Below are 19,349 nucleotides of genomic sequence, written 5' to 3' on the forward strand. Positions count from 1 at the left end.
TGGAAGCGATTTTCCATTAAATGATGGGTCGAGTCATACCTGACTGTCTATAAGACCCCCTAACAGGTGCACAGGGACATTACCAAGGAGGCTTCCCTGCCACTCACAGCGGACAGCAGAGGCTTTCTCTACTAGGACCAATAGTTTAGATTTGATCTGTCTTAAGAATGTAACACTCGATCGACTTCCCAGCAGCAGAGCGCAAAGTTGAGGGAGAGAAAAAGTGTGTGTGTGTGTGTGTGTGTGTGTGTGTGTGTGTGTATGTGTGCGCGCGCGCGCGAGTATCTTGATCAGTGGGGTTGGGGCGGGCAGTAAATAAAGGGTGGGGCCAGCGAGGGAAGGAGGAAAGCAAAGATTGAGAGAAGCCAGAACGTGGCTCCGCTCCCAGTTAACCTGCTGGAACTCATCAGGCTTGCTCAGAGCCCCTGCACCAACTCACTCACCCAGTACTCTCTCTCTCCTTCTTCGTTAGTCTTCTTTCCCCCTTTCCCCTCCTCTGTCTGCGCCTACCCCCAACTTTTGCATCTGACCAGAGGACGAATGAGGGAAACGTTCCTGCAGATTGGGGCAGCAACTTTCCTCAGATCGTCTCTGGGCTCCCGGAGCCGGAGAGCGCTGATCCTCCGCGGTCTGCGGCCCATGGAAGAGGAGGAGGAGGAGCCGTGATGGGCTAGCGACAGCAGTGAGGAGCCCCGAGCGAGCTCAGCCTTGCCAGCTAGCTCCGCGGTCCCACGCGGGTTCCCTAGAGCTCGCTCCGTGGGGAGCGCGCAGCGTGTTTGGAACCGGAGCATCTAGAGAGGATGAGGCGGGGACCCGGCCCAAGTTGGGTGCATCTCTCGGGCGTCCGGCAGCGGCTGTATCTCGGCATGAATTAAGAAGCTAGGAAGATGGAGCTCGGCACACTCCTCGCCCAGCCCGGGCTCTGGACCAGGGACACCAGCTGGGCACTCCTCTATTTCCTCTGCTATATCCTCCCTCAGACCGCCCCGCAAGTCCTCAGGATCGGTGAGTGAGCCCCAGGCTGCCTGCTCGAGAGACGTGGTAGCTCGCGGCACCAACGCGGGTGTAGCCGGTCCCGGGCGAGGCAGCGCGCGGCGGCGCAGGAGCAGGAGCTAGGGAAGGTGGAGGTCAGTGCGCACGGGAGGCTACACAGCAAACGGGGAGCCGCGTCACTGCTTCCCTCCTGGAGGGTGCCGGGCTTTCCCGGGAGGTACAGTTGGCGGGGTTTTCAATCTGGGCTCCAGGAACGCGGGCTAGAGTGCGGGGATCCAGGTTCGCAGGGACGGGCACCCCTACTCTGGGCAAGGGATCGCGCGCCGCTGCAGCCACTTGAGTTGGGTGCAGACATGAGCTCTCGCAGCCTCCTGGGTGGGCGTCTGTCAGTCCAGATCCGCAGTCCCGGTGCCTGGCAACCTGGGCTCTGGGCTCTGGGCACTGGCGAGTATGCACGAATCTCAAGAGTAGAATACATGGACCACTAGGGGTGTGGGAATATTCTAGAGCCTGTTACCCCAGAGCCTCCAAGTTTTTATGCCTCAGTTGGGTTCTTCCACATGGAGTCTGCCAAGTCTGACGGGTTCCACTAGATTGGGGCAGAGTTCTGACTTCCAGCTGAAGATTCGAAGAGTGAGAAGGCCGGTCAGTTAGCAACGTCAGCAGACACTTAACGTTTCCCACTTGCTCCCTAATCTGCCCGCTTGCCTGCCACTGAGCACGATCCAGTTCCCAGTCCAGGTAGCTTCGTAGGAGATTCAGGGCTCTGATCTCAAATGAGATAAAAAAGGCACTGGAAGGCTGAATGTGGGCAGCCCAAAGATGATAAAAGGCAAGGACAGTGGAAGGGGCGTGGACTCACAGCCATAAATGGACACCACTCACCACCAAGGTTTCGTCTGTGGCTGCACAGGGCAATTTCTGAGCTTTGAGGGTTGACACAGCTCTTTGCCTTTCAAACCAAACCAGGTTATTGTTCTCTTAATCTCATTTGCCCTCCTCCTTTCCCAACCCATCGGGCTTCTTAGAGACACAGTCGTAGAGGGAGCCACAGGTGAAGTTGTGACATCGCATGGGTCTCTTAGCTTCTCCTGTCTTCCACTTTCAACCACAAGAGTGAAGCCCTGATCTCTGAGGACTTCTAATTCACCCTTTCCAGGAACTAACAGAATATGCCAGGAGCAGTGCCAGGCAGCGGCATAGTGGCACTTCCTGAACAGTTGAAATTTCTCATGTGCCGGCTCTGACCTACAGTCAGCCCCTTTACAAAAATTCAGAACATAGTGGGTTTTATTTTTTAAATCACTGAACATGCCCATTAAAAGAAAAATTGAAATGTGCTACTTTGAGTTGCAGATCCCAAATACTAACTTTCACTATAGACATATTTTTTCTAGACTATGGGTAATTTTAATGTGCGTTGTATTGGATAGTTTAGGGTCTTTTCTAAAACAGATTCAAAGTATTTATTTTTTTAAAAAACTTACTACTATACATAACTGAAATATCCTTTACCTGAGATAAGTTCTAGGTTTAGCATCCTGGGTTCTGGGGAACGCAATCAACTCTACTCACCCTGGTTAAAAAAAAAACATTCTGAACAATACAAAGTAAGTAATGAGTGTGTGTGTGTGTTATAATTTCCAATACTTATTAACTTAATTGGGGTTTTGCTTGTGTATTTTACCTTTTGAAAGAGACAAATCTAGGGATGCTAGAAATGGCTGTGCTAGCCAGTGCTCCTCCTCCCTGTATAACAAGTGTAAGGAAGCATTTTCCTTTCCTATGTCCCCCACATCTAAAGGAACTCAGGAGGAGAAGGGAAAAGGATGCTTTAAGACATATTTGTTCACAGATCTGAGTATTTGTCTAAGCTCCAAGCAATCGCAATCATCTATGTAAAAGTAGTTTTCAAAGTGAAAACAACCAACCTTACAAATCTATGCCACAAGATAACAAGGTTTTCTTTTTTCTAAATGGGAACCAAAATGTGTGAAATAAAATGGCATGGCATAGCCTGGTGTTGTTTATGTGCAGTCCAAATATGTTACTCCTTCTGGCCCAGAGTGATCTGTGGCTGACGTGAGCACTGTTGCCCTGTAGGCACCTAAGGACCAATGCATGCTTTTAAATGAGCAATTTAGCACTGTGGAAACCAGCTTTACCTCAGAGGAAACCTGTTTCTCTACAGCGACTTTCTTGTGTCAATCAAGTGCAATACTGAATACAAAAAATTAACATAAAAGCGGTTGGGGACTAAGCCAAAGTGTCTGTGTGTGTATGAGTGTGTGTAAGGAAAAAGAAAAGAGAGTTGTATTCTTTATCATATCCTGTCCCATCCTTCTTTCCAACAAACTGTCAACCATCCAAGCAACCGATCTATCAACTAAACAATCAACCAACCAACAAAAAAGGTCTCTAGATTACGAACTGGCATGTTTTTTAGTGACTTAAAATATTCAAAGTAAAGTATAGCAAAATCACTAGGCACTCAGTACTGGGTCCTCATATAGAGAAGGCACTCAAATGCTTGAATGAATTAATTACTGGTCTACTTTTCTTGTCAAAGTGTCTGCTTAAGCTTCAGCTTTGGAGAAAAGGAGAAAAGCTAAGATAAAATTCATGCATACTGAATATTTGAGAGGGCATTGAGTTCACATATACACGTGATTTGAGCATACACTGTGAACGTCAGTTGGAAAGTTTATGATCTTATGCAACAGTTAAGACACAGAGAAGGCCAGTAGGCTACTGGTGCCCTTAACATTACTACTGCACTCGAGAAGTTTCCCAGCAGCTTGCACAGAAGAGAAATACAGCTGGCTGCTGGGAATTGTGTGGAGCTGCTGGGGTCATCCCTGCCTCTCTGTATACACCAGTGTATATCAACAACTAGTGAGTTGACATACGCAATTAGTTGGTCTGTGAGCTTCACGATCACAAATATCTTCCTTAACTGGGCAGCTGACTTATAACTAATGGTTAGAACAGGATCTAGGTAACCTTGGTAGATGTGGCCCACCACCACTAATTGAAAAAACATTTCAAGTGCATGTGCAATTTTAGGGCAGATGTGTAATATTTATAATAAGAATTACAGAAAGATCGATAATATATTTGTGTGCATCATCTCAACACATACAATTATAGAGGTCACGGTAAAAACAGGATTAACAATTCAGTAGTGGGCAGCCAGGCTTTCTGAAGCATGTTTTGGTGTCAGAAAGCATAGGTTTGAGTCCCACCTCCACCATTTACTAGATACATCGATGAGTGAATGAGGGTTATGTAGTCTTACCAGGCCATTGCTGTTGCATCTGACAAATTGAATTAAAACTACTGCAGACCTCACCGTGTCATTGATAAGAGCTCGATATGAAAGGGCTTTGAGTAATATCTGGATACGTTTGTTGTAGTATTACTGTTGTTATTTTGTTTTTACTTCTATTTTTTAATTATTTACATTTTCATCCTAAACAGGGTCTTAACAGTTGATTGGTGTATCTTTATAAGGCCTTTAATAGCCTTGAGTCTAAATCTCTTCATCTGTGAAGTAGCCGTAATGGTATCAGCCTTTCCTCTTTTACAAGGGAAGATGAAATACTCTAATTTCTGTAATTTGCCAACAAACCACCAAATAAAGATGTTACTATTGTGTAGTTAAATACATCGCAAAAATAGAAATATTGTGTAGTTTTATATGAATAGTGTGGAAAGCTATAGTGACAATATCATTGTTCACATGCTTTTATTTCCTTGGGAGAAGTCCAAATTTATTTTATGTCAATCATTACCTTGGCTGCAACATCATTTTTGGATATTTTAACCCAAAGATCCCCAAAGTTCCAAGTAATATTTTTATTTGTTCATATTTTTACATAAGTGTGTACAGGTCCATGACTTTATTTTTAGGCACTTAGTTTTTTCATCATTTTAATATTCATTCTTCATTCAACAAATATTCTTTGAGTTCTTACTTCCCTAGCATGAGCCAGACATACTTATAAAATTGCAGGATGTACAACAGTGAATAAAATGGATAGCATCTGCCCCTTGAGGTTTGCATTCTGGCAATTGCAATCTACACTGCTGATGTTTTTCATCAGATTTTCAATGTGGACACTTTAAAATTATCTTCAAATATTATTCTCGAAAAGTTCTTAGTTAATGTTCTGCCACTGATTTATTACATCAATTGCATAGTCAACTTGGAATAAGTTCTGGCTTCCAAATGCATAGAGTGTGGAGAGTGGTGCATGCTGCCAAACTTAGAAGAAACTCAGAAACTCAGAGGAGAGTTGCCTGTGTTTAGAAAGACCTCTTTGGCTGGAGGTAGAGTCACTGAGAGAAGCACCTATGTCTTCAAAATCATCTTGGTCCTAACATGAACTTGAAAACTCCAATGGACACTGGAAAAATCTACAGAGAAGGTGTCTGATAGTGTGATATAAAAGGGAGTGCCTGACTAATATTAACATGTTTCTGCAAATGAGCAGATCTTTTCCCTTAACAATTTTACCTGTGTCATTCATCTTTTCATTTAATATTGATTTTATGGGCCTAATGTTAACATTGCATAGACCTCAACTTCAGCTACTTTTCTTGTAAGGTTTGTCATCTCTGGTTTTCATTGAGATAGTGACTTTGCAAAAGTTCGGTTATTACTGGTGGAAACACCAGAAATTGAAACTAGCTATTCTGGTCTCAGGTTTTGAGTTCCTTGCATTAAATTATGCCATATTGTGTGTAGACGTATGTATGCCAAGTATACACAGTATAAGTGTGTATTCAGACAATAAATAACGCTTACTTTAAGTAATTTAGTTACCTGGAATAACTAAAAGCAAGAGTTCATTTCTCTTATATTTGATTTCAGCTTAGTATACACTATACTGGTCCTAATATGAACTTGAAAACTCTGATGGGCACTGGAAAAATCTAGAGAGAAAGTATCTGATGGTGTTACATAAAAGAGAGTGCCTGGCTAATGTTAACGTGTTTCTGCAAATGAGCAGATCTTTTCCCTTTCACTGTGTGTACTAAGTGGAAATCGAATATAAGAAGTCAACTCCTGCTCTTGCTTATTCAGGGTAACTAAATTACTTAAAAGTGAGTGTGGTTTATATGTGAGACAACTAGCAAAGAGAAAAACGGTTATTATCAGTGGACTCTCCAGAATTTCTCTTTTGAAAGGGTTCAAAGAATGCAATCAAGCTGGAGAGGAAGCCTTACTACTTACTTATGCCTAGCAAACACACTGTTTGTTGTCAGAGTGTACAGTTAACTGGGAAGGGTTTAGAGGAAGGGTTGATGGGGACAGTGGTAGTGGTAATCTCTCAATCCTCTTTCGTTGTTTCACTGATAATTATCTGTATAACATAGGAGGTATCATTCATGTTCTAAAATTTTCCAAAAGCTATTTAGACTAGAAGAAAGAGTAGTGGAGATCTCAATTCTGTTTTGTTGTTTCACCGATAATTATCCATATGACATAGGATGTATTATTTATGTTCTAAAATTTTCCAAAAGCTCTTTAGACTAGAAGAAAGAGTAATGGAGAACTTTAGGGAGAAGGGGATTCATATTTCCAGCTGCCTTTTCTAACTGACTGAAACTGAGAAGATTATTTAATTTGTTACCCTCAGTTTTGTTATCTATAGAAGAGAAAATAATAACAAATGTATGGTTTATCATAAGGATGAAATATACGTAGAATGCATGGCATACCTTCGATCTTGAGGAGGATAACTCTGTCTCTCTCCCCCCATCCCCCCGTCCCTCTCGCTCTTCCTCTCTGTCTCTCTCTCCTTCTCTGCCTCTCTCTCTGTCTCTGTCTCTCTGTGTGTCTCTCTGTCTCTCTCCTTCTCTCTCTCCCTCTCCATCTCTCTCTCTCCCCCACTCTCTCTCTCTCTCCCGCTCTCTCTCTGTCTCTCTCTGTCTCTCTGTCTCTCTCTCTTCCTGTCTCTCTCTCTGTCTCTCTCCCTCTGTCTCTCTCTCCCTCTCTCTCTGTCCCTCTCTCTCTCTCTCTCTGTGTCTCTCTTTCTCTCTCTCTCTCTCTCGGTGTGTGTCTCTCTCTCTCTCTCTCTCTCTCCCTCTCTCTGTCTCTCTCTCCTTGTCTCCCTCTCTCTGTCTCTCTCTCTCCCTCTCTCTCTCTCTCTACCTCTCTCTCTTTGTCTCTCTCTCTCTCTCTTTCTCTCTGTTAATGAACAGGGTAAGAGTTCTGTGCTCCACAATCACCTATTTGAACCAGTAAGCCTGGGGAAATGCTCCTACTTGGAGATTCATGAGGCACATTTGTATAGTAAAGGCTTTTTGAAATTCTGCAGCAAAACAAACAAACAAACACTCTGTTTCTTTTGTTTAACCCAATGTCTTTCACATATTTACTATTGGAAGACCCTTATTTGAATCGTAGCCATTAATGTCCCACACAACTCAAGCTTCCCAGAGCACACCTGAGGAAACATGGGCCGGTAAAATCACAGCAATTTCAGCACACACATCCAAAGTCACATGGCCATACATCCTGCAGCTGCTTCATTCTAAGCCAGAGTGTGCCATTCCCAATTTCAGAACATTTTCTTAGAGGTTTAAGATTACCACGACACACAGTTACGTATGTAAAAACCTGCACATACTGCCCATGTACCCGGACCTTAAAATAAAAATAAAAATTAATTAAAAAGTAACACTTAGTATGGTGCCAGATATTTTGCATGCTTAATAAATTTTTTTCTTTAAGAAAGTATACTTAGATGTTTAATACTGATCGCCCTCTTATTTAGAACATATTCTTAAAACCACATAATCTATTCTAAAGGTTTACCATTTTATTAGCATAAAATGTGATTTGGGGCCATTTTCCTTTGCTTTTTCTCTTTTTTTTTTTCCACTAGACTTGCTTTTTAACATTGTTTTAAATTGAAAATTCATATTAGACTTAAAATATCTTTTCCAGGAATGTAATTTGTGGTAAATTCAAGGTCTATATTTAACATTTAACCTATTCTTTATTTTAAGATGCTTATCTGATTTTCTAAATGACGTATTTTCATGGTGAAACAAAAGCATTCAAATTAAAAGGAATGTATTCCAGCTAAATGAATTGTATTAATTGCTTATCTTGATTTACTACTGAGATCAAGTTGTTGTATCTAATTGGAAACTCCCTACTTATTATACAGTACTGTCACTGTTTTTCCAATTAATTTATTTAAAATAATCAAATTGATTGTTTAAAATAATAAAATAATTAGAAAAATAGTTAATCCTGGAGAGGAAAATTTAGAAAAGGAAAGAAGTAAAAACGTGTAATTTATAATATCAGTTATTTATGAACTACTGAAAAAAATTGAACTCTTTAGAATAACTTTCCCAGGTTACTTGGACAATATTTTACTTTTTTCTTACTAAAAGCTTAGGAATTTTCTAAAGTACATAATGAAATCTAAGGTAAGATTAGTCACAAATTGAAATTAACAAGCAATGATATTGACTAAATAATAAGTAAACTACTGGCCACAAATTAATCTCATAGAAACACCTCCCATAGCTTCCAAAGATTTTCTTTTAGCTTTTAAAAATATTATTTGGCACACTTGTCAAGTAGAGCAGTTAAATTTGAAAGATTAGGTCATGTTTTGTCTTTCATTAGTTACTAGTTCACTGGTATCCTGGTTAGGTAAAGCAAAAATACAAAATAAAGCAACCATATAACAGCCTATCAACTGTCTTTAAAATTTCTAATCATTAATGTTTCAAGGGAAGTGTGATAATGCAGATTTTTATATCAGAATTATGCCGGTGTGTTTTTATTTAACAAAAATCCAGTGGTTAATTGTTATTATTACCATCAGTTATCAATTTGGAGACTCACAGCTCACTACAACTTACTATTTCCCTTTAAAGATTCAAAAAAGTACTAAAACATTATTTTTTACACTAAACAAGTCAAAGAGCACAGACAATCTTAAGGCAAAACATCTATTTTATCTAATGATTGATTAAAACTCAACCTATACATGGGTTAGTATACACACACATGTATTTCCTTGCTCTGTCTTCTGAGAGGGCTTAGGAACAATGATACCCCAGTAATAATGAGCAGTCCTGGCACCCAGGGCTCCTGGGGAAAAAAAAAATGTATTATTCTAGGACTGCTAAGGGAGATACATGAGATCATTCTGGAGAATCTTACAGTGCCAGAAAGTAAAGAAATGCTCCCATGAGTGAATACTGATATAGATAAATGATTAAATAAATAAGTAGGGAGAATAGGCAAATCTGGCTCAGCAGAACAGCCAGGTGATCCAGGTTAGCATCAGCAGTGGGAGGTTATGCTGATAGTATTCACGCTTGATAACAGGTGGTGCAATTGGTCTCCCTCCCTGAAGCCTAGAGCCCTATTCTAATAATGAGAAAACATCGGACAAATTCAAATAGAGTAGGATTCTACACAATAGCTGACCAATATTGATCAAAACTATTAAAGTCACGAAAACAAGGAAAATCTGAAAAACTGTCACAGCCCAGAGAAGCCTAGGAAGACTTAGTGAGAAAAATGTAACGTGCTATCCTGAATGCAATCCTGGGACAACAATGACAAAATGACATTATGTAAAAACCAAGGACACTGAATAAAGATTGACTTCACTTAATAATAATTTATTGATACTGGTTTATTAATTTTATCACTGTACCATACTAATGTAATAATAACGGGAAAGAAGATGTGGAGTATATGTGAACTCGGTACTGTATTCTCAATTTTTCTGTAAACCTGAAGCTGTGCTAACAAATGAAGTCCATGTTTTAAAAAGATTCAACCCATATCAAGGTTTCTTCTGTTATTGTTTCTACCTACTCTGCAGTACAGAAAGATCTGCAACTATATCAAGGGAAATAAAAGGAAAAAGCCTTGTTCATTCCATACAATATGCTACACGCAGGGTTTTCTAAGAGTGTCCTTAAAGACAACAATATTTAATGTTGAAAAAAATCATTGAAGAAATAAGCTTTATATAAAAATTGCTAATCTGATGGTTATACATCCTCTTTAGAATTCTTCAGTGAGTTTGTAGAAAATCAGACATTAGCTGTTTCTATCCATTTAGTATCTTGGTCTTCAACTATTATACTTTTTGTACTTAAATATAATTTACGGTTGAATATTGATTCAAGCATTGTAACATTCTGTTAGATGCTTTAAGTGCTGATGTCCTTAAATGAAAAGTCGCAGGAAACTATTTGCACAGAGTACTTTTCTTAGCAAAATTGTCTAAATATGCCTTTAAAAATCAATACTTAATTCCCAGAGGAGGAAAAAATAAAACACTTCATAATGCAGATTGGGGAAAGGATGGTAAAAATCAAGTGTTTTTATTTTCTTTCGTTGTGAGGACTCAATTATAACTTTTAAAGGTTTTATTTTTTCCTAAATTTTAAACTTCTAAAATGTTGGATTACATACTTTAGTAATCCATAAACAGATGTTGCATTCTGATGAACTGGCTATGTTTACATTGTATGAGATGTTACTGTACTTTGCCTCCTAAAAATGGATTAATTAGATAGAGCCACTCTTCAAATCTAAAGGCAATATTTGCCTGGGCAGGGTTGTTCCTTTTGTTCTTAGGATATATTTGAACCCTAAGGCTGTTTCCATGCATGTCCACTGAGTTGGCAAGGACCTTTATAAATGATTGTGAATCATCTAAATGTTCAACAGGAGGGAATGGTTAAGAAAATAACAGTGTAATGTCCTCCAGCTTCATTCATGGTGCAGCAAATGACAGGATTTCATTCTGTTTTGTGGTTGAATAGTATTCCATTGTGTATATTTACCACATTTTCTTTATCCATTCATCCGCTGATGGACACTTAGGCTGAGTCTGTTTCTTGGCTACTGTGGATAATGTTGCAATGAACTGGACTGCAGATATCTCTTCAACATGCTTCTTTCAATTCCCGTGGATATATACCTAGAAGTGAGATTGCTGGATCATATGATAATTCTATTTTTAGTTTTTTAAGCAACCTACATACTCTTTTCCTTAACGGTTGTATTAATTCCTGCCAACAGCATATAAGAGGTGCCTTTTCACCACATCCTTGCCAGCATTTGTTATTTTTTTGTCTTTTTTGATAATAGCCATTCTAACCGTTCTGAGGTGAGGTTACTTAAGAAATAAAGCAATCATTAAATATGATCCATAAGAAGAAATAAGCAAAAAATACATACAAAATAATATAGAACATAGTGTATGGTTTTACATACTTTGGATTGGGAATTTATATAGTTCATTCTTGCTTATACATGATAACTTTTAGTTAGCTAAAGTGGAAAAGGGAACTTTATTGATTTTGTTAAGATGGTAGATTTGTGGGCGAAAGTTTTCTTTCACTTTTATTCCCATTAATGTGTTTTGTCCAGTTTAACAATGATTAGTTAGGGATAATATTTTGTAGATTCTCGATTATTAAAGCAGATATTTGCCTGCAGATTGCTGTAATGAAAAGTGCAGTGGAATGAGAGTACTTCCACTTCTGGTGGTTCTTAGCTTGGCCATGTCGCATAACCTCCTAGTAAATCCAACCCTTTGTCAGAGAGTAGTGAGTGGTGAGCACGTACATGGGTGCCTCTGCTGATCGCCGTATCTGTAATACCCTCTGCAGTATCTGCTTCATTTTACTGTCATTGGGATGAGCTGATATGCTGCATGAAGATGTGCAGCTGTATTACATTTAACATTTAGAGCCGCAGCATCCAGTGTGTGGAACTTTGTTTCCCTGTAATTGATCTTAACTGGCACACATCAAAGTGAGGACCTTGATGTGGCCCCAGTGGGAGTCTCCTCGCTTTCTATTTCAAACGGAAATTATTTTGAATCTATTTTCTCTCTTCTCCCTACAGAGATGAAAGACATGAAAGGAGAGGCATTTGCTGTCATTCCTCCGGGACGTCCACTGGGGTGTAGCTTGTTCCACCGGGTCCTGGGTATCAGCCTCTAATGCATCGCATTCCCTGCCCAAATCCCTGACTGGGTAGCCCCGTGTGGCTCACTCTGCTGCTGCCCATCCTTTAAGACTCGGCGTGTTTTCCTGTTCTTTCACTTAGCTGGTGCCTAGCCAGAGTCTCTTCGGGGTGGAATTTGTGGCTCACACTCCAAGTGACCTTAAAGTCCTGCTGGCTATCTCAGGCTCTTTCTGTCCTAGTATATCCTGACTTCATCTCGGCTTTCCTGGTGGCACCTTGAATGGCCAGTTTGTACACCGTGGTCCTCCACTCCCAGAGACCCACCCATCTGTGGGCATGGATTTTCTCCAAATCTAAGGGATTTTATTGACCTCCTACCTTGACTCCAGGTTTCCCAACTCGAAGGGGAGGAAAGATGGAGCTGAGTTCTTGTATTATCACACATCTGTCTCAGCTCTCAGGTTCAGGCTGTAAATACTGCTGTGGTATTTAAAACAATGTTTCTTTTTTTAAAATTAAAGCAGCAACAAAAGAAGCAACAATAACAATAAACTTTTCAACTTTCAGTTTTTGGCTTTGCAACAGAAAGCCTAGGCCATGGATGTCCAACCCTTTGAATGTGAGGATGTTTTTGCTTATCTGTGGTGGCAGATATCATGAAAATTATGCCCAAACCTTTTTTCTTAGCTCATCAGCTCTCCTCAGTGTTAATGTATTTGATGAGTGGCCCAAGACAATTCGTTGTCTTCTGGTGTGGCCCAGGGAAGCCAAAAGGTTGAACAACCATCACCTAGGCTTTAGGACTAGTCTCTGTGTCATTCTCTCTCTCTATATCATATATACATGTATATATGTGTATATATATGTATATGTGTGTACATATATGTATATGTATGTATATATGTATATGTGTGTGTGTATATATATATTTTTTGTTTGGTTGGTTTTGGTTTTTTTTGAGATGGAGTCTCGCTCTGTCGCCCAGGCTGGAGTGCAGTGGTGCGATCTTGGCTCACTGCAACTTCCACCTGCCAGGTTCAAGTGATTCTCCTGCCTCAGCCTCCCGAGTAGCTGGGGCTACAGGTGCCCACCACCTCAGCTGGCTAATTTTTGTATTTTTAGTAGAGACAGGGTTTCACCATGTTGGCCAGGATGGTCTCCATCACCTGACCTCATGATCCATCTGCCTCGGACTCCCAAAGTCCTGAGATTACAGGTGTGAGCCACCGTACCCAGCCCATATTTTATATATTTATATAAATAATATATAAGTGTGTATGTGTCTGCATTTATTACAGCTTATTTCCATTAGTATATATAATATAAGCATTGCATATATATATTATTAAGCATATTTATTGCATATATTATACACACTACAGCCGAAAATACTGAATATATAACATACTACATAGTATATATAAATTCATATATAACTATATACAAATACATATATAGTTGTGTATTATTTATTATAATTATCCTTTGGTTTATATATTACATATATCATTACACACATTATAAGATATACTACATATCATATATAATGTACATGTATTCATAGATAAATTCATATTTATATAATAAGATTCCAGTTTGCATTTTTCTCTGTCTCTTACCTATTCAACCTGGAGGCAAATCATACATGAAGCTATCATTGCATTTTGAATAACTAGGCAAGGCAATGTCTGCGAGTTCTGGTGGTGTGGAGTGGGGAGGCATCAGGCCCACACAGACCATGCCAATTTGTTATGCTTTTAGGATGTTCTGAGGCTACATACAACTGAGTTTGAAATATCTGTTCTGCTTCTCATGAGAATATTCCTCTTGGTCAGATTGAACAACAGGGAACACACGCCATCATCCAGGCTCCAATTAACATGGAAGGATTGATGATTTTTTACGTCTGTGGAACATTTGTGAGACAATAGACAGTATGATATCACCAATAAAGTTCCTTAGGGAAAAACATAATTGCATAGAAAACACAACAAAATTGTTAGAAATAATTGTCCATTATTACCTTAACCTAAGCAGTATACTCCTCTTGGAATAATAATGATAAATAAATTGTAAAGAGAAAGAGATCAGACCCAGAAATCTATTTGAACAAGCTGTAGAAGGCACATAGACTTAAATATATATGTGTGTGTGTATATATATATATCATTTCTTATATAATATATATACAAAAAACTATATAAGATGCACAAATAAATTCATAACAATAGTGTTTATGACCAGGCAGAGCCTTTAAGGATCTTAAAGTTCAACTTTTTCATTTCATAACTGAGAATACTAAGGCCCCAGAAGCTTTACAGAAATAAACACTCAGTAAGCAAGCCACAATTCTTAACCTTCTCAGTGCTATTTTCTTGCAACTTTGTTTTTCTCATGCAACTAATTTGAAAGGTGTTAAAAATCTATATTTGAATGAATGAAAAATAGTAACCAACTAACAAAATTCATAAAAGCCTCAGAGTACAAAAAGCACTGGACTAATCAGTGCGGTTTCTTCAAATCAGGATGCCCTTTGTAGAGAATGCTGAGATGTGTCTTAAATGAGAGAGTGGACATGTGAAAGGCAGGTGAGGCCAGAGGGATTATTATTGTAAATATTCAAATCTAGGGAAATATCCAGGGAAAATATCGATAAAGAAATCCTAACAGAAATATGTTAAACTATACATATCTTAAAGGTTTTTTTTTTTAGCTTTGTATTATCTAGGTATTTCTGATTAACTTACCTACAGTTACTTGAGTGAGCAGAAATGTCTTCATATCTAAAAGGGCTCTTAGAAAAAGATAAAGTTAGCATTTACAAACGAGTGGTATATAGCATAACAATTTAGAATAATTGGAGTCCATAGCCATTGCAATTTGTATTATCCTAATTTAATTGGAAATATTGAAGTGAGTGTTATACTTTAGTTAGGCTAAGTACATGTGCATACAAGGGAAGAAGGCTAAAGAGTGTTATCTGTCACTCACTTTTTGAGAATGTCATAAAAATATCAGGAAGGCAGCCCATCATTTGGAACTTTGAGATTCATAGTCTCACTCCTATATCAGATGCAAAAAGTGAGGTGGAATGTATTATTGATATGCTGCTCAAAAAGACAAAATCGGTGAACAATTCCTGGAGAGCACGCTATGTTTGCTGAAGTGTTTCTGAAGGCTGGCCTGCCTTTTGTTTCATTTGAAGTAATCCTTCAAATCAACTTCTGGGTTTTGCAAAGTAACAGTTGACCTTTTCTTCTCCCTTCAGACTATGAAGTTTTAATTTATGTATTCACACCCTCTCTGTCATTTACTTATTCATTTATTCATTCTTATATTTATAGCTTGTCTTATTCTAAAAATATTTTAAAGGCTTATAGAAATACATAGATTATAATCTGATAAAATACATTAATGAGAATGGAGGTGAAGGTGAAGCAAGATTCAGGCAGGGGTGTTTCCCTGAAAAGATGCCAAAAGTGGACGAGAAAATTGTGTGTGCACTTCCTGCCAGCTGAATTGAGAAGGGAAACAGAACAAACCTCCGAGTTCACAGAGTCTGGTTGCTCAAACAAATTACAGGTTTTTCAGGTTAAAAACCATGCAAGAAATTTATCCTGTGATCTTGATAAAGGGAAACAATGTGATGTTATAGATAACATACCTATGATCAAATCAGTAGTGTGTTTCATACATTTGTTTCTCATGAAGTGCTCAATACAACTCTGTGACAAGGCATCACGTAGTAATAAGAACACTTCTACAAAACGTCTTGGTATGGAACTGTTAAATAGCTTGGTTTGATCTAGACTTCAATTTATGGTATCTAGGGAAATGGAGGGCTTGCATGTCACCTCATCATCATTCGTAATGATTGCTCCTTGAGTCTGAGCTTTTTCTGAAGGACAGTAGCAGACAGTTAGAAAGAAGAGGGGTTATGATTAAGTGTGCAGTTCTGCTTAGAGCCAGATCCATAAATATCAGAAGGTAGGAATGAGGTCCTTCTGTGAAATTAAGAAACCCAAATAAGGTACCTTGTTAAATAGAAGACCACCTCACCTCTAAGAGGATGAGACACCTGGAAGCAGAGGCAATGTTTTACTCAGAAGATCCTTGCAAATAGTTTTAAATAATGACAAGAGTCACTAAAAGGTGGGAAAAAAAAGGTCGGGGGAGAATAAAATTTTTTGAGACATTAAGTTTAAATAGCATGTCTTTCAGGTAAATTCTAAGACAGGTAAGTTGGAAATTGCACATTGAGCTTATATAGGATCATCTGTAAACCAATAACATGTTCAGTAGACTGTGGGTAGACTACACCCACCACGGTGATTGGGTTTCAGAGCAGTTGTTTTTAGCCTTTCTTATAGTAACCACAGAATAAAGCTCATCATGTCATGAGCTCAATGCTTCATAACTACATATACACCTGTTCATTACTTCATCACAACCCTTCTTCCATCTAACCTTCTTTCATGTATGTGTATGTACCTCCTCAGTTTCAGATAATAATTTCCAATTTTTTGTACTCTTGTTTTCCTTAGATTTTGTATTTTGTACTTGCTTAACTATGTTTTTGTTGTTTTGTTTGTTATTAGAGTCTACTATGCATATCTTGGTCTGGTCAGTAATAAAGCTTAAATCTTTTCTATCCCCTCTGAATCTTTCAGATACTCCTCTGTAATCCTAATCATCTCCTCTTAGAAAAGCCTATTTTATCTAACAGGACTATTGATTATATAAGGCTGAAGGGAAATAACTAAATGTTTGTCAGTCTGTGTTCTGAATATCAAATTTGCCCACCTTTCTGTAGACTCCATATTTCAGAGTACTACCATGTGCTTAAAATGTAAGAACAAGCAAACAGAACCTGAAACATTGGCGTGTTTGGTTTAAGGTTTTGATCTTTGTCTGATGTTCCTGAAAAGACTCCTTTAACTTTTGTTCAATTTTTTGTCTTTTTTTCTGAGAGAAAGGAAACACTCATTATAACTCCATGGCATATTTCATTTTCAAACTCACACTTCTCTATTTTGAGTTCAAATTAAAGACTCCTGTCACATCTGTAAAATGCCAAGCTGAGTTACAAATTGAGTTAATGATAGCTTCCTTCTATTTCATGTTTATTATTACCATGTTTTACTAGCTTTCTCTAGTTTTCTCTGTTTCAAGCATGAATATGAATGTGGTACATTAGATGTTATGCAGAAGTACAAATTCTCCTTTATAGCTGGCTGAGAAAAGCTTGCAACTGACATTTTGACTGAAAAGTAATATGCAGAAGAGAAAAAAAAACTTCTCTAGGGCCTTTTGAAGGAGGACAGTATCACCCTACAAGTCAATATGTGACCATCCAAATTAGCATTCTATTTCATAAATTATCTACAGCATAATTCATACTCAGTCAAAGGGAAATATGGCAAAATTCCCTGTGGAAAGACTCATTTTTGTATAACACATACACATACACATAAACACACACAAATGGCACAGAACTGTGTAAATCAGTACACAAGTCCTTTTAGGCCAAAAAAAAAAAAAAGAAAGAAAGAAAGAAAAAGGGTGATTGCTTTCTAGTTAGTGCAGACTTGAGAAAACCATTTTATGTTCTGCAGTCTGGTCTTATGCACCAAACACTCATATCTGAGATTCTTCCTGAAGAAATAAAACACGTTCGGAAATTCTCTCTGCATCTTATCCCAAAAGTCTGCTAAGAAAAGTGACTTACTTAGAGGCATACAAATGCAAGACCCAGTCACGAAAATGAAGTGTAAAAGGACTGAGAAATACAACAGCAAAAGTTGTAAGTTTGAACTTTAGTCATTGTTAAGCGAAGTAACTGTTTTCATGTATTTTTAAATGTTAATTTAAGTAAGTATACTTTTTAGCATACAAGAATTAAGAAAATTAGTTGAAAGTACAGAAAAATGAAAAATTCATTTAAGTTGCTTCTAGTATATATCATAATTTTTTTCTAAGATTGCTTTTTTCTGAGACTTGTAGTGTCCATGCAATGTTGTTAAAGAATACATCATTTTTATATGACAACGTATATGTACATTTAATTGTTAAAGGCTATGAAGATTGGAAAGGTATACATTTTTAAGATAATTACAAAATCAGTTTTCTTCTACCCACAGAAATTATTTTTTAACAGTGTTTGGCATTTATTGAAGAAATAAACAAATATATAGGAAACTTATTTTAAAAATAAAGATGTTAATGGTTTTATTGATTCACTTAAAAATTCAGATATTCTTTGTTGGACACAAGTCATTTGATATACAGGTTTATATACCATCTCTTCACTGTTACTCCAAAGTAGAAGGTAGTTATATCTAATATAACCATTTTATTGATGTAGAAATTGAAGTCAGAGTTTATGAATAAAATCAAATTAATAGTGATCTTGCATATAACCCAAGAGTGGAAAAAGGCATCTTGTAAACACATTGTCCAACTTGGTAGCCTGCATAATCTAGACTGGGATAATTGCTAACTTTTTCTTTCATCTATCTTTATTTACAAAACAATAGTATCACCCAGAAGGACTACTTTAGTAGGGTATCGAAAGCAAAGGTAAATCTACTCACCTGCAAAATTATTCTTAGATTATCTTAAAGTATTGAGCACCTGGTACCTGAGGAAATACAAGAAGTGTATTATCAACGGTAATTTTTAAACCAAAAATTTCAGTTTACTACAACTAAATTTCTAGAACCTTGCCTAATTCTGTTAGTCAAGCTTTTAGTGTACATTAGTTTGTATAGCAATATTAAAGTGAGCTTATGTGCAGAGAAACAAAACCAAATTCAAAATACTTAATTAAAAACGAGGGGAATTTGAGTGAAATTTTAGATGTTAGAAGTCTGGCCTATTTATTTATTTATTTATTTGATTTATGAAAACTCAACTTTTACTTGCAATCATTCCCCTAGGGAATGATTGCAGAGTGAGACACTTTTTTTAACTGTGAAGTAAAACCATTAAGAACAGCAACGATTTGAATTAATAATGTTAGTGGACCTTGCAATGAGGACTGACATGCTGAACTGGTCATTTTTATTGGGAAATATGTTGGAAAAACCTTGCACTAGTATTTCAACAGCACCCTTTCCATTACACTTACATACTAATTTGATTCTGTCAAGCAACTCCTCTAGAACAGTTGTATGCAACTGCGAGTCATTTTTTTTTTCTTCCAGGGGACATTTGGCAATGTCTGAGGACATTTCTGTTTCTGCTGTGGGAGTGGTGGAAGCTGCTGCTGGCATCTAGTGGTTAGAGGTCAGGAGCACTACTAGACATCACGCAAGGCACAGGGTAGCCTCCACAACAGGGAACTATCACGCAAGGCACAGGGTAGCCTCCACAACAGGGA

At 38.1% G+C, this 19,349-nt stretch overlaps 1 protein-coding gene across 5 annotated transcripts in view; it reads left to right on the forward strand.

Annotated features, from left to right (window-relative positions):
- The first annotated feature begins 336 nt into the window (after positions 1-336).
- GRIK1 (glutamate receptor, ionotropic, kainate 1) overlaps positions 337-19,349 on the forward strand; it is a 415,343-nt gene continuing 396,330 nt past the window's right edge. For all 5 annotated transcript variants that reach the window (XM_011926464.1, XM_011926463.1, XM_011926466.1 and 2 more), the window contains exon 1: positions 337-1,005. In XM_011926464.1, the coding sequence (XP_011781854.1) occupies positions 888-1,005 (118 nt within the window). In that variant the 5' untranslated portion in view covers positions 337-887. The remainder of the gene's footprint in view (positions 1,006-19,349) is intronic.

This window comes from Colobus angolensis, unplaced genomic scaffold (assembly GCF_000951035.1).
Source record: "Colobus angolensis palliatus isolate OR3802 unplaced genomic scaffold, Cang.pa_1.0 Scaffold69, whole genome shotgun sequence".
Taxonomy (NCBI): Eukaryota; Metazoa; Chordata; class Mammalia; order Primates; family Cercopithecidae; genus Colobus; species Colobus angolensis.